The sequence below is a fragment of the Marmota flaviventris genome, chromosome X, assembly GCF_047511675.1.
Source record: "Marmota flaviventris isolate mMarFla1 chromosome X, mMarFla1.hap1, whole genome shotgun sequence".
NCBI classification, from domain to species: Eukaryota; Metazoa; Chordata; class Mammalia; order Rodentia; family Sciuridae; genus Marmota; species Marmota flaviventris.
The window spans coordinates 7,270,885-7,284,600 of record NC_092518.1 but is presented as its reverse complement, the minus strand read 5'-3'; the positions used below and the strand labels follow the sequence as shown (position 1 = coordinate 7,284,600).

At 36.5% G+C, this 13,716-nt stretch overlaps 1 protein-coding gene across 1 annotated transcript in view; it reads right to left on the bottom strand.

Moving 5' to 3' along the window:
* The window catches only part of Frmpd4 (FERM and PDZ domain containing 4), a 230,759-nt gene that overhangs the window by 194,717 nt on the left and 22,326 nt on the right, over positions 1-13,716 (bottom strand). Inside the window, exon 4 of the mRNA XM_027946511.2 lies at positions 4,194-4,310. Within this exon, the coding sequence (XP_027802312.2) occupies positions 4,194-4,310 (117 nt within the window). The remainder of the gene's footprint in view (positions 1-4,193; positions 4,311-13,716) is intronic.

The following is a 13,716-nucleotide window of genomic DNA, read 5'->3' as shown; positions in this document are numbered from 1 at the left end:
TATAAATTGAGTTATCTTGTTTTATCCAAACCAGAACCCTTTGAGAGCAAGAGGAAGTACTATCAATAAATAACTTCAGAACAGTACTCACAAACCAGAACTCTTCTGGGTTAACTTGGTTATATGCTCACTTATCTATATCATTTATATCTATATTCTAAATCCATTTATATCTACAACTATATCTGTGTATCTATACACATCTATATCAATATCTATGTCAGTGTCTATATTCTATATCTATATGTATGTCTACATCTATATCTATATCCATATTTATATCTGTAGTTCTATCTATTCCCATTTCCTTCTACATTTACTGTTTACTGATGCTGTTATTATCATCATCCCAGAGTTTCTCATTTTGTTTCCCTTCATTTCTCTTTCCAACCATCTCTACCTCTCTTAACCATTTCTCATCAGGATACCCTTTCCTGAGACTCTTTCCTTTCCTTATAGTTTCTCTCTTCCCACCTGTCTTCCTCCTTTCCCCCTACTCTATCTCTTAACTGTTAATAATAAGAATGGAGAAACTTGTATTTTTTATCTATCATGTGTCTTAAACAATATTCTCTGTTCCTTAGAACATCATCAACAACAAACAACTCTACTTCAAGTAGAGGAAGAGGAACATGGGGAGGGAGGAAGGAAGGGAGAGAGGAGGCCCTGGGGACTGAAATGGAGCAAATTAAATTCCATGCATATATAACTATAATGCACTAATAAAAGCATTAAAAATCTCTAGTTCATATTTCTCTAAGCATACCAACAAGTTGTCCTTCCTTAATGAGGAATCTAGTGAAGTTGGACAAGCAGTGGATTGTGATTGTGCACACGTGTCACTCTGGGAATTAGCCAGAGTCTCAGTTTTATCATCTGGAAAATGGGGATAACCATTCTTGCATTGCAGACAAATAAATGAGCTTGCATGAAGAGAAGTGCTTCAGAGCAGCAATCATAACTCTTCATTGGAATCACCTGGATGAAGTTCTGAGACTTTCACAGGCTCTACCTCACACTAAAGGACCAAGCTGTTTTACTGCTCCTAGGTATATTCCAATATTCAGCCAAGGTTGAAAACCACTAGTCTGTAAATTATACAACATTATACAAATGTAAAACAACATGTATGTTTATATCCTTACTTTTAAAAAACCCTATGGATCAGTAACTCCTTAAAAGAAAACAGGTTACCTAGACCTACTCTAAATAATTGGGGATGAAAAGGGGCAGATAAAATTTTAACATATTTCAACTATTCTGGGCCATGTTCAGAAAGACTCATGATGATGGGATAATCTTATTATTTAGCTATTAGACTGTAACTTTGAACACATGAAGCCTGAGTCTTCCCATAGCCTTTTCAGCTACTCAGAAATAGTTGTACCTCCATCAAAATAATTGTCTAATGTAGGTATCATCTACATCCCAAGACAATATTAAAACATCTAATTTCTTTCAAAAATAACATGAAAAGAGTAAAAAATTAAATGCAAAGGTTCTGATTACTAACCATAGATTAGTTTTCAAATTTTATTTTTAACTTCTAAAACTAATGAGTAGAGAAATACCGTATATTACAACCCTGGACAACCCAGAAACTCTGATAATTAGAGTATCTCTTTATAATGGACATTACACAGTAGGTAAGGAAAACATGAATGATTCTCATTATTTATAAAACTCATTAGTAATAAAAAATGAACAAACACTTTCCAAGGAAGTACTATCCTTTATACCTTAAAACTTTCTGAGATGACTATAGAAACTTACTTTTCAAGTAAAAAGAAACTACACAGATTTGGAAAAAATGACATTGGTGACTTTGGTGTTAAAACTTGTCATTTAGTAATCAATTCATGTTTTTCATGTTGATGATTTGTTTTTATATGTTAAACAGCTGGCATTGGGCCAGTATCAATGTTATATTGCTACCTGGCATGTTGTTTAAAGATGTCAGTGATGCTAATGAAAATAGAGCTAGCTAGGGTTCCCATAACCTCTAGTCAATTGGTCTCAGTTTATGTTTTTACCTATTGATCTAATGGCCTGGGATGTACAGGAACCCAACTCTAAACAAGAGAAAAGAGAAATTCATGTTAATCAAAGAAGTCTGAGACATAAATTTATAATCCATGTCTTAAAAATTACATTTCTTTGGCAAAATTTTTTATTGATTTGTGTGAAAGAATATAGGTCATCTTAACTGAGCCAATTGTATAAATTCACAGTCATATTATAAAATAGATGGTACAATATGATATCAAAATGTTGTCTTAATAGCAGCAGAAGGGGCTTGGGCAAATTGTAAGAAATGAACAATCCAAAATGTGGAGTATAAGCCAAACTATTGGACTTTCTACCAGTCTTTGAATTTTCTAGTCAATTCTGCTCCAACTGCCATTTCCATTGTAGAAAAGACTTGAAGAGCCAGAAGACCATTTCTCTTATGCCTCCCAGAATGGGTCATGTTCAAGGGCAACTTGGGTTTTCCTGGGATAGATCCTGTAGGCAAGTCCCTCAGCAACTTGCTCTGCAGGAATTCTGGGAAAGGGGAGAAATTTGGGCTGTAGAGACTATGAAGCTGTTCACCACACTCACATGTATTTTTTGTCTGGCTATTGTTCCAACAATCCTCACTTGTAGCTAGGGTAGGAAATGCAAAAGACCAAATCCCCCCAAAACAATCTGGCAGACATTTTTACAAAAATGACCTCCCACTTCAAGGTGATCCTATGTTTGTTAATCAGTCCACAGTCAGCTTGGCTGCAACAAAGAATGTAGCCTGTGATGGAGACAGATATTTTCCCCCTTGGCCTCCAATCTCTGCTCAATTACAATTGGGCTTGAGCCCACTATGCTTCCTGATTTTAAATCTGTTTTACTAATTTCTTGTAATTAGGAATATTTCACTTAGGTTGGAGAAAACAGCAGGTTGAACCCTTGCCGTTTTGAGAAATGCAATATAAATGCTCTTCTCATAAAACTGGAGAAAAAAAGAGCACTTCAGACACTGTGAAAAACAGTTTGGTGGTTCCTTCAAAATCTAAACATAGAATTTAACATTGACCTGTGATTTCATTTGACCCATAAATTCTACTCCTAGTTATATACTGAAAACAATTGAAAGCAGGGTCCTAACAGTTGTGTGTGGAGTGTTGTTGTTGAGGATGGAGCCCAGAGTCTTGCACATGCTAAGCACATACTGTACCACTGAGCTATGCTCTCAGACTGCCAAACAAATACTTGTGCATCAATGGCATTATATCACTACTTCCAACAGCCAACAAGTAGAAACAACCTAAATGTCTTTCAGTATATAAATGAGTAAACAAAAATGTGACCTATCTCTATAATGGGATATGATTCAGCCTTAAAAAGGAGTGATTCTGACACATGCTACAACATTGGTAAGACGTGAAAACATTATTCAAAATGAAATAAAACAAACACAAAAGGACAGATATTGTATGATTTCACTTATATGAGTAACCAAGAATAAGTAAACTCAAATATAGAAATCAGAATAGAAGATACCAGAAATAGGAAGAGGGAGAAATGGATAATTATTGTTTAGTGGATACCAAATTTCTGTTTGGGATGATGAGTTCTGGAAATGGACAGTGCGAATTAATTGCACAACATTGTGGGTGTACTTATTACCACTAAATTATAAATCTACAGTGGCTACAATTGTAAATCACATTATATATATTCATATGTATATATTCACTTAACAGTTTTTAAAATGCTACAAAAAATCCCAAATCTAAGCCAATATTAGGGTGAGAAATTTACAAAAGTACATGTAATGCACATAGTCCTTTTGCTGTTTTTTCTAGTTCCAGATATTACAGTAGCATTCTTCTCTTGACCATTTCTAGAAAACATTCAAAATGACACTATTTCATGTCAAAATTAAGTTATTACTTTTAGACAATGAATATACTGACTTAATGTTTAATAATGGACACTGTTTCCCTGAGCCAGAATTACTACACTACATAATGAATTGTTCCTCTAAGACGCAGTCTGCCCAAGAGCAAAGCAACCCAATGCCACAAGATACAGAATGTATAGAAGATCAAATGCCTCAGTCCCTACTTGAAGTATATTCATTCTCCTGTGCAAATCAAAACAAGAGAAGTCCATTAGCCAAGGATTTCATTCATCATGCCAACTTTTACACCTACTTGATGAAGTAGTCTCGCCCATCTCGGTTTGTCATCATCTCCCATCCATAGGGTGGCACCTGGTTCAAGCCCCAGGTTCCTGAGGGAGGTGGCCAGCCTGAAGACTTCGTCCTGTGGCTGCAAAAGAAAAAAAGGATTATCACAACTGACTCATAAATATATCTTTTGAGACAAATTGCAGAAGAATACCCGATTTACTCCTCTAAATTGAGGGATATTTCCTCAATTGATTAATTGGATAATTATAAAGAATATTTTTTATGTCATGTACCATGCTAGGCATTTTCTATGTGGTATTTCAGTTTCCACAGGGGCTCTGTGAAGCATAAGCACATTTATACATTTTAGAGATAAGGAAACAATAAATGGGCCAGAAAGTTTAAGCATTTGAAGACATACAAGCCAATTTTGAACAAAAGTTCTGCAACTTCCATCACATTAAGCATCCCTGAAACCAAACATGAGGAATATTTGGTCCCATAATTAGATTTGACAATATTATATAAATACACATGAAAATAAATTTTTGTGCTCTTAAACAACAAAACAAAACAAACAAAAACAATCTCCAAGCCTCAGTTTCTTGGATTCCTATGACCAAAATACAGACTCATGCTAACCACACTCCAGGCTAAATGAGCTATTCATAAACATTAGACAAACTCACAATTTTAAATTACAACCAAAATCCACACATCATTCTTCACAAATTCCCCAGTGCACAACCTTAATTTGACTCATCAGTAAAATGAAAGTGTCATTAAAGAAAATTTCCTTTAAATCTGTTTTTTACCAAAAGTAAGAGAAGGGGAGAAGTAACTCCTTATGACAAGCAGTTATGATGGGTAGCACTGCAGAGCCACAGTCCATAACTAGAATCCTAAAGCCAGTTTCTGGAACATCATTGAATCATAGCCTGGCTTCTTCAACCCAGGACCTGAGAAATTCTTGTCTTCCAATAATTGTCCAACACTACTTCAGAGCTTCACCATGCTTTTGGAAGGAAGTAATCAATTCCATTTTAGGATTGATCAACATCCCTCATCACTTTGTCCTTTAGGCTGTGGAGAAGTTATTCACTGTATAGCCTCTAACATCCTCTCATGGTTCCAAATCCCAGAATGATATAACTAAAGCAGGCAGAGAGAAGGCAGTGATGACATTTTCCTGGACTCACAATCAGTGTCTCAATAGCTGCTCAAGAGCACTTTACAATGAGAAAGAAGAACCCCTCTGATTAGATAAAAGTAGAGCAAGTGCCACTGGCCTGAGGATGGACTGCAGTTGTCACCTGCCTCCTTGGTTCGGCCCTCTTGCACGAGGTACAACTTGCAAAATGTAATGTATTTGCTTTCATGCAGCCTGTGGCAACTACCTAAACCAGGATTCTTAACCCTTTTGTGAAGAGGGAGACATTAAGTCAATAGAATACTGGGCAACTCCTTCCCTCAACCCACTTGGCCCTCTCATATACCCATCTGGCCATAACCCAAAATTTCTTCAGAAACAGAAGTCTGTTTCCTGTAAGTTTTCTGCAGAGGAAGTATTTTGCATAATTTCAACCAACTCCACTGCTTTTGTTTTAACTTCATTTCAGTTTTGCTACATCCTTCATAAAGTGTTCACCAATTTGATACAGGTCTGTAAATTTAGAATGCCACCATAGGCTTATTTCTTGTCTGTTGATATTAAAAGAAAAACATGGCTACTGCTTTTGGTTCTTTTACTTGCATAAAAGTCAGCAGTGGCCATTTCCTAGGGTGTTTTTTTTTTAATGTGCTGCTTTCCTGCAATGAGAGAACACATGAGTTTGTCACCCTGAGGTACTACACACACACACACAAAAAAAAAAAAAAAAAACAAAAAAAAAACCCACACCACTTTCTCCACAACTGCAGAGATCATATTTAGAATGCTTTCTAAGATGGTGCCAAGGAAACAAGTTCTTAGAGGCATGAATACAGTCTGTTCTGTTATTAAAAACTTTTTCCAAAAGCAAGAGTACCATTAGAAGTGGCACAAAGACTGTTGTTAGGAGTGAAAGGAGGAGGCCTGTGCAGAGAATACAATAATTTATTCTGGATTCTTAAATTATGTATTGTATTAGAAAGGTAATCTTCCTCATAGAGGGCTAACTTATTAAAAACAATAAACTGTCTTTCTTTTCCTTCAACCATTTTTTCCTCCCTGAAATCTTAATTACTGAAGGAAACACAAGGCTTCCTAATATAACTTCCATATAAAATATAGCATTATAATAAAGAACTGGAGGAAACCCATTTTACTATACATGACATTCTGTCCTGTACAGTATGTTCAGGAAGGGGCAAGCAACAGTTCAGCAAGATGTTTTCAAGTAAAGCTTTCTTTTTTAAAAAATCACCAAATGAAATGCTAATGCTGGAAAACCACATAAATACTAATTGAGCTTAGTCTAGGCCAAGAGGCATCAGGTGATAAAAAACAAATGATTTGAATATTAAGATCAATAAAAGAACATATATCTGCCTGTCAATGTGTCAAAATGAAATGTATAGGTCTGAAAATGCTTAGTAGAATTTGGCAAATTAAAAGTGCAAGTACAACAAAAATAACATCCTTCAAAAGTATCTATCCATAATGTCTTAAGAAAATTCAAGGATATAGGCCATAATTGTGAAGGGATCTGGCTCCTGTTTCTATGAAGTATGATTACTGGAAGTCTAGCCATCAACAATATCCAGCCTTGGAAATCCAGTGGTTTCCTCCCTGCTTACTGGGGAGATGCTTCAGGGACTTCCTTTTCCTGCTCTCACCTCTGGTGTTGCCCCAAACTCTTTAATATTCTCAAATGTCCCCATCCCATCACTGCTGAACAACATTTTCTACCCAGAATATTAATCCTATATAGAATTAATGGGTTAAGAGTGGTCCCTTGCAGAGTAGCAGTGAGGCCAACACATGTAAAAGCAAAGCTCTTGGTTGCTTTGCTTTAGCACCCCTTCAGATATGGAAATGATACTCAATTCCTTAGGATAGCCCAGGAACTGTTATGATGACACTATTCTAAAAGCTCTTCATTTTTGGCAATAATGCCAAACCTACATGCCAGTGTGAGATACTTGCCTTTTTATTTCCTGTCCATTTCTTAGGGAGCCCATTCTGAATTCTTGAGCTGAGCCACTGTAAAAGTTTCCCTCTTTGAATGAGGTCTTACTTTTCTTGTCTAAGAACCTGCCAGCCTCAAGATTCCTCATGAACACCTCTGTGGAGCCCGAACACTCTCATAAGTAATACCCTGGCTGTTCTTTTCAGCTGTGTTACTGAGGACGGTATGCAGGCTGGCCCCACTGAGAACATTTGCAAGGTGGTCTTCCAGCCTAGGGCTGCTAAATGTAAAACAATAAATACAGGACACTCAGTCTCCAATTTGAGTTCTCCATAAGCAACATTTTTAAAGCATGTCACATATACTATTTGGGCAAAACTGATGCCCACTGGAGTTTTAGAACCACTGGATTAGAACCAGCTTCCCTTTAACTGAGGCTCTGCCATCTATTTTCCATGATATTAAGCACTTTATTTAACCTCTCTAACCTCCTCAGAACCAGATACTCCTCTGTCAAATGGTGATAATAGGACTCATATCATTGGAAGAATATTAAGCGAGTTTTGAAAGAATTTTGTACGATTCCCAGACATATACGCTTGAAAGTCTTTGATAAATATCTACCTACAAATTAAAAAATATAATACTGGGGGGGGTGTTGTGCAAATATAATTGACTGTAATCCATCCTCAGAATAGAAAGAAGGTGAAAGGCTCATTCATCTATGCTTTTCCAGTCTGGCAAGGTCTAGAAGGGGCTGAACCAAGCAGTCACACCTTCTCATAAGGCTAGAAGTTGATGAGTTCAGCCCATCTCAAGGCAGAAGGAATATCAGGAAGTTTTTTTTTTTTTTTTAACAAAAAACCAGGAATCCCAAGTCTGTGATCCAGAGTACAGAGGGTCATTTTCCACTTTTCTCGGGCAAGGCTTTGAGAGTCCTTGCAATTGTGATGTTCTGCAACTTCTATCTGAGATCATGGCTGTGTGAACCACTTTTGAACACTTAGCTCAGCCTTAAAAATAGCGACCTACATTGTCAGAGCTATTTAAATCACTCCAGAAACTCATAACAACTGACTGAACTGGTTTGCAACTTTGTGCTTCACTCATCTATTGTTTGCAACAGGCTAAAACCATCCTGGACAAGATAGATCTTCCTACTTTATATGAAATGAGAGCAGCTATGAACCTACAGGCACAGTTGCAGAAGTATTTGTGTTGAGATCATTGGTGGAAGTGCTCCATGATTTCCTCCTCTATGCCTACCCCTAAGTCCTGCACCAAATCTTAATGGCAAATCTGCCATAGGAGAAAACAGGCTTTTGGAAATGCCTGCAGGCCTCTACAGTGATCTGACTTTCCTTAGAAGTAACTCAGTATCTGAAAAAGTGATGCTGCCAAAATAGACCTGTAGACCAATGGCACAGAATAGAAGACACAGATATAAACCCACATAAATACAGTTATCTCATACTAGACAAAGGTGCCAAAAACATGCATTGGAGAAAAGATAGCCTCTTCAACAAATGGTACTGGGAGAACTAGAATTCCATATGCAGCAAAATGAAAATAAACCCCCATCTCTCACCATGCACAAAACTAAACTCAAAGTGGATCAAGGACCTAGGAATTATTCCAGAGACCCTGCACCTAATAGAGGAAAAAGTAGGCCCAATCATCATCACGTTGGATTAGGCCCCGACTTCCTTAATAAGTTTCCTAAAGTGCAAGAAATAAAATCAAGAATTAATAAATGGGATGAACTCAAACTAAAAGGCTTCTACACAGCAAAAGAAACAATCAATGAGGTGAAGAGAAAGCCTACATTTTGGGAGCAAATTTTTGCCTTACATACATTAGACAGAGCACTGATCTCAAATATATATAAAGAACACAAAAAACTCAACACCCAGAAAACAAACAACCCAATCAATAAATGGGCAAAGGAGCTGAATAGACACTTGTCAGAAGAAGATATACATTCTATAAACAAATATATGAAAAAATGTTCAACATATCTAGCAATTAGAGAAATGCAAATCAAAACTACTCTAAGATTTCATCTCATGCCAGTCAGAATGGCAGATATCAAGAATACAGACAACAATAAATGTTAGTGAGGATGTGGGGGGAAAGGCACACTCATACATTGCTGGTGGGACTGCAAATTGGTGCAATCAATCTGGAAAGAAGTATGGAGATTCCTTAGAAAACTTGGAATGGAACCACCATTTGACCAGCTATCCCACTCTTCAGTCTAAACTCAAAGGACATAAAATCAGCATACTATAGTAATGCAGCCACATCAATGTTCATAGCAGCTTAATTCATAGTAGCTAAACTGTGGAAGCAACCTAGATATCCTTCAATAGATGAATGGATAAAGAAACTGTGGTATATATACACAATGGAATATTACTCAGCATTAAAAGAGAATAAAATTATGGCACTTGCAGGTAAATGGATGGAGTTGAAGAATATCATTCTAAGTTAAGTAAGGCAATTCCCAAAAACCAAAGGTGGAATGTTCTCTCTGATAAGTGGATGCTGATGCATAATGGTGGGGAGTGGGAAAAATTGAGGAACTTTGATGGAGCAAAGGGGAGGGATGGGTTAGAAGGGAGTATGGGGACCAAAAGGATGGAAGAATGAGATGGACATCATTACCCTAGGTACATGTATGACTGCATATATGGTGCGACTCTATATCATGTACAACTAGAGAAGTGAAAAGTTGTGATGCAATTATGTACAATGAATCAAAATGCATTCTGCTGTCATATATACCTAATTAGAATTAATTAATTAATTAAAAAGAAAAATGGATGCTGTAGGGGAGAAGAATGTGAGATCAACTTCTACATTCCTGACTCAGATTCAAATTTTGCCACTTACTATATTTGTGACCCTGGGCAAATTACTCTAAACTCCATACTTTATTTTCATCACCTATCAAGTGGAGTTATTCTAACTCAACATTTCCATTTGGGGTGACTTTGCCCTCAAAGAACACTTAGCAATGTCTGGAGATATTTTTAGTGGTCTCAAGTGGGGGAATGGAAATGTGTGCTTCTGGGGTTTAGTGGATAGAGGCCAGGAATGCTGCTAAACATCCTACATTGCATGGGACAGTTCCATGCACACACAAAAAAAATGATCCAGCCAAAATGGTAATAGTGCCAAGTTGTATTATACCCTGCTTTGCTCACACAGCTTTTCATGAGAAAGTAAGGTTATGACTATACAAAGTTTAGCCCTGTATTTGGCAGAGTAGGGGCTCAAAAAATATTACTTGAAAACAAGGACAAAAGCATTCTCAATGTTTCCACTTACATCCTAATTATGGTAAGCACCATGTGTCTTTATATCAGAAAGAATGAGTTAAAATCCCAGCTCTGTCACTTAATAGCTTGGTCTTTCTGTATTTTGGTTTTATGTATAAAGTGGAAATAACAATATCCAGATCACAGTGATGCTATAAGACAAATGAGATATTCAAAGCCCTAAAGTACAAAGCTTGGCTTATTTATAACAGTCTCATCAAATGGTATATAAAAAGTAGTTGTAATAGTAATGAGAGTAACATTTGCGTTTGACCTAACCGTTTAACCAGCATTTCTACATCCACACTTTCTTTTGATACCCACAGGCCTGCCTCAGAATGCAACAGGTACCTTCTAAAGCATTATTGTTTCTGTTTTAAATATGAAGAAGCTAAGAATCAGAGAGAATATATAACTTACACAATAGGGGCAGCAATCTACTTGGAAGGGAGACTAGATCCTTTACCAGACACTGTGCTTTCCATAGATTGTATTAGACACAGAAATGTGTGGAAGAGGCAAGAGCCCTACAGCCTAGGCAAGGCTCCTGCTAGAAAAATGTCCAGACTGAACCCTGGAGCTTCCTACTCCAAACTTCATAATTCTCACACCGTGTAGCAATTAAGTATAACACCAACATACAAGCTTTCTTAGATACTTCATAATATTTTGGAACCAGTAACCAGAATCAAGTTGTATTCTTTGAGACTCAGTGTGGGGAAGTGAATTATCATGTTCATTTCAGATATGAGAAAAACCAAAGCTACATATACTCAATTATTCATCCTTGACATTGAATGACACTATACAAATCCAACAAATTAAAACATGACCCAGAATTTGATCATTCTTATTTTGTTGGACTCAAAGAGATTATTTTCAGAATGACCCTTGATTGTATAGTGTTACAAAATGAAAATCATTTTCTCATTTATTTTGCTCTAAATGGTGGTAGGGTCACAGGCCCTGAAACCCTAAAGATACCTAAAGGTATATTCAAATAGTATTTTGCATTTGCAAACTGATGGTGTTCTAGATATCTCCTGGGTTGACTGCAATGTGGATTAAAGTAAAGGAAGTAAAGAGGGACTGAGGAAAATGAGCCACAGTCAATGTTTCTGGGTGAATTTTAAAAGTTCCAAGTTTTTCTGAAAATCATGTTCTTTTTGTGTCTAGCTTGGTATGCCCCATTGTAGTTAGAGAGGGGTCCTTGACATGATGTTCTGGGAGCCCTGTCCTATAAAGTTTCTTGTCTCTAGAATCAGTAAGGAATTTATTTACCAGGTTCTAGTCAATCATGCTGACCACTCAAAGAAATGTTCTGAATTAAGTTTCATTCTCTTATATCTCAGAACATAACTTTATTCTTTAAGTTAGACTTCAGCAATGGTAGTCAAAATATTTTTTTCCTTATATGAGAGGTAACAACTGTCCATACCACCACCTTTATTAGCAGGTTTCGGGTATAGGTGCATGTGAAGAAAGCTATGCCAATAGGGTAAATAAAACTTCAAAGCCATACAGACAGAAGAATAATCCCACCAACCATATTAAAGATTTCAGGACAGGCAAATACAGAAAAGGGAGAAGCAAACAGTTAAAAACTACTTTAAATACCAATGTCAAGCTTATTAAAGCAGAAATATATTAATTACAAAATCACTTAGTCAAACAGAGATGTATTATGAGTCAAGAATTTAACTATGGTAAATGATATTTAAGTATGTGTGTGTGTGTGTGTGTGTGTGTGTGTGTGTGTGAATCTGTGTAGTAGATATACTTATCCATATATATATATATATATATATACATATATATATATATATATATATATATATATACACACACACACACACACACACATATAATATATGTAAGTATGTGTGTGTATATATGTATGTATGTGTGTGTGTGCATATATATATGTATATATATGTGTGTGTGCGTAAGTATACACACACACACACACACATACTGGGGATTGGACCCAGGGATTTGCTCATACTAAGCAAATGTGCAACCACTGAGTTACAAACTACCCCTGAATGTATATTTTAACAATCAAATTTAAACATCTTTTTGGTTTATTTTCATCTTCTTCATTATATGATTTATCAACCTACACAATAAAACTAATTTTGTGATGATACATCTGTGAGTTTCAACACAACCCTCTCACAGCCTGTTGAATTAGTTATGTTTCCTAGTTAGGAATCAGGGAGAATTACTAGAAGTAATTCTGGGTTAACTGGTTCTCCTCCTCAAAGTTTGTACATATAAATTTAAGCCTCATTTTGTGTATGATCCTATGACAGATGACAGATGTCTTGAAGATCTGAGGTCATGTATCTAGGCTACCCAAACATCACACACAGGGGTTGCCCTTAAAGTCAGATATAGCTCTGACTTAAATTACATTTTTTTCAAAATGCATTTGTATCTTTTAGCTCTTTGAATTCTTCAACTCTGTATACTTGGAAAGACAATTATAATTGGCCCTGTATTGTTGAGGAGAACAGAACAGCCAGGTTTTATTGCTCAAAGAACTAAATGTGGGAACAGTTGACAGATCAGGTCTTGATCTCCATTTGCTTGACTGCTGTTGCACCTGCTCATGAGTTCATAGTTGTGCCTCCCAAATAAACAAACAATTCCAAGTGGCTAACATGAACTGGGCACACACCCTGAGGAGGCAGTGACCATGTCTTCTTCATTTTTCCATGCTGTTACTCAGAGTAATGCCAGGTACATAACTGATGCTCAAATGTAAATTGAAATAATAAATGAAATCAAGGTACATGAAGGTACTGGCACAGAATCTCAGGCATTAAAATTGTAGCCTTCTGCTTTCAGGTGGGCAAAAGCATGGGCGTGGGGACAATGCCATTCGTTAATAACTGCTGTTAGGCAGGACTATTTTAGGTAGTTTCATGGGTTATTTCTTTTTACTCACAACGGCTCAGCAAGGAGGGTTGTTGACAACTCATTCAACAATAGAATACCATTTGGTCATTAAATCAAAGTTGTAGATGAAAACAGTCACAGGATGCATTGTTAAATGAACAAAGTTTTTATTAAAACAGTGTGCACAATATGATTAACTTTGCAAACA